The sequence below is a fragment of the Miscanthus floridulus genome, chromosome 14 (genome assembly GCF_019320115.1).
Source record: "Miscanthus floridulus cultivar M001 chromosome 14, ASM1932011v1, whole genome shotgun sequence".
Classification (NCBI taxonomy): domain Eukaryota; kingdom Viridiplantae; phylum Streptophyta; class Magnoliopsida; order Poales; family Poaceae; genus Miscanthus; species Miscanthus floridulus.
Window position 1 is genome coordinate 68,434,566 of NC_089593.1, and position 2,613 is coordinate 68,437,178.

The 2,613-nt window shown below is 51.7% G+C and overlaps 1 protein-coding gene across 1 annotated transcript; it reads right to left on the minus strand.

The window, feature by feature from the left end:
• Nucleotides 1-1,177: 1,177 nt before the first annotated feature.
• Nucleotides 1,178-2,281, minus strand: LOC136504210 (glucan endo-1,3-beta-glucosidase GII-like). Its single transcript, XM_066499058.1, has one exon. It carries the CDS (start codon nucleotides 2,087-2,089, stop codon nucleotides 1,262-1,264), a length of 828 nt encoding a protein of 275 aa, XP_066355155.1. The 5' UTR covers nucleotides 2,090-2,281; the 3' UTR covers nucleotides 1,178-1,261.
• Between the last annotated feature and the right edge of the window lie 332 nt (nucleotides 2,282-2,613).

Genomic DNA, 2,613 nt, shown 5'->3' on the forward strand with positions numbered 1-2,613 from the left:
ACCGTCTCAGTCGGGAAAGAGCAACGATTAGAGGTCTGGCGTATCCTGATCGGAGAAGAGGGTTAGAGTCGAACTGTGGTCCCACCTTGTCCAGGCCTTCCGGTCGGGGACCGGATCGTTGTCTTGGCCTGTCATTATGTATCTGGGCTGGCCCAGGCGCATGCTGTCGCTGCGCTGCCTGCTGGGCCAGGTTTTGCAGAGAAGCGGGTCTATTGGGGACCCCGGGTTTATGAACCCGACAAGTGGCTTTTTCAAGGTCTGGTCTATATGTCGGACTATGATTAAGCAAGGAGTTCAACAGGAAGAAAACCCACTTTGGAAATTAAAGGTACCATTGAAAATCAAGATTTTTCTATGGTATTTAATAAAGGGAGTTACGTTTACTAAACATAATTAAGCAAGAAGAAACTGGCATGGAGATATCAAATGTTGTTTTTGTGGTGCTGTTGAAACTATCCAACATTTATTATTTGATTGCCATTTTGTGAGATTTGTTTGGAATTCGGCGCGCACCACTTTTGGAATTCAACCACCCACTAGTTTCTCTAATATGTTTGGTTCTTGGCTGAATGGCGTTGGTCTTAAGCTTCAAAACCAGATTTTGTTGGGGGATCTAGCACTTTATTGGGCTCTATGGTTGAATAGGAATGATGTGGTTTTTAACAAGGATAAGTCTAATATATATTTATAGGTAATCCTTAGGGCGAATTAATGGATCCAGCAGTGGTCCCTGTTGCATGAGAAGGAGGAGCGTCCGCTGTCCAAGCGTGGTTGCAGAGATTTGGAGACGATGATGGCGGTCATTGCAAAGTTTGGTTGGTGCTTCCGGAATCAAATTGGAGCATAGCTTTTAGTTCCATTCCAGACGTTTGGTCGCTTGCCCAAGATAGGCTTGAACTTTGTTGCTTTTTGCTTATTTTATTCCCCACTTGGTTGTAAGATTTGTGCCTCATAGCTTGGCTTTGTGGTTGATGCTCAGCTGTGTTCCATTATCAAAAAAATATACTATAGTTGGTTGTATAAGAATGTGATCTGAAGTTCTGAACTCATCTAAAAATTTAGACACCTGAAATATAACCACTCGCTTAATTGATCGAGATATAAGAATGCCACCGCCAGGTAGTATATTACTATATTTCTTGGGGGTAGTCTTACGTACAATAGGAGTACATAGCAATGCAAGTACAAGAAGCTAAAAATTACGTACTACAGTTGGTTGTATAAGAATATATTTTTCAGCTTTCCCCGTCGATCGTCCTTTTCATGAGAAACTAATAGGGTACACCGGGGACTTATCCTGCCCGTTGAAGAGCCCAAAGTGCTTCTCCGTCTCGTCCCCCGGCTTCCCGTTCTCATTGAACATGGCGAATATGTAGGTCTCCAGTGGCCCGGGCATCTTGGGCGTGCCGTTGCTGACATGGTTGATCAGGTTCTGGTTGTAGGTCCGCGCGTTGTCCACCGACGCCCCCAAGCCACCGCCGTCCGACGGCCATCCGCTCTCCGACACGACGATGGGCACGCCGGACTCCCCCTCCCTCTCCATGGCCGAGTACACCGCGTCAACCATGGCATCGAAGAGGTTGGTGTACACCCGCCCGTTGTCGTTGACAGTCGTCGAGCTCTGCTCAAAGAGCGAGAAGCCAAGGTCGATCGATCCACCAGCGTCCCGGTACGCGAAGTAGGGGTAGACGTTGGCCAGCAGCGGCGCACCGCTGCCCGCCAGGAACCTGACGACGGGGCCCATGACGGAGGGTTCCGCAAACGCGCCACTGGACGGCGGCGAGGACGTGGCGAGCACGCTCATCTTGACGGCCGTGGACACCTTGATGTCCCCGAACCCAGCCGCGGAGAGCGCGCCGGCGAGGCTCTGCATGGCTGGGAGGATCTTCTGCGTATCGCTGCCCTCGACCTCGTTGCCTACCGTGATGTAGCGGAAGTTGACGTCGTCCTTGTAGGGTTGGATGTTGGCCTGGACCCAGGCGGCGGCGTTCGAGATGAGCGCGTCGAGGTTGGTCTCGTCGACGATGACGTCGATGCCGGAGCCGCGCAGGGCCTGCAGGATGGTGGCGTCCGGGGAGTAGATGCGCATGGCGCCGATTCGCTTGGACTGGTACAGCTGCACCACGTCTGCTGCCGACGGTAGGCCGTCACCCTGGGTGCCGTAGCACACGCCAATGGAATCCACCCCTGTTGCATTGATCAACCCATCCGCCGTGCATCAATCGTACAGCCATGCACGTATATATCATGTTATATTAGTGACAGTAATACCAAGAGCAGCTAGCATAGTAGAGAACAGACCTTTGATCCTCGGCCAGAATGGGCTCTAGTCCCGGAATTTTTTGCGCCCGGGACTAGAAATACCTTTAGTCCCGGTTGGTGGCTCCAACCGGGACTAAAGGTCCCTGCCCAACGGCTACTGCGCCAGACAGAGGTGGCAGGGACCTTTAGTCCCGGTTGGAGCCACCAACCGGGACTAAAGGTATACTTTTACTCCCGGTTGGTGGCTCCAACCGGGAGTAAAGGTCTACTCCCGGGCCGTGGCTGCGCCCGGGGTTGGAAAGTTACCTTTAGTTCCGGTTGGATCTATCAACCGGGACTAAATGTTCTCCC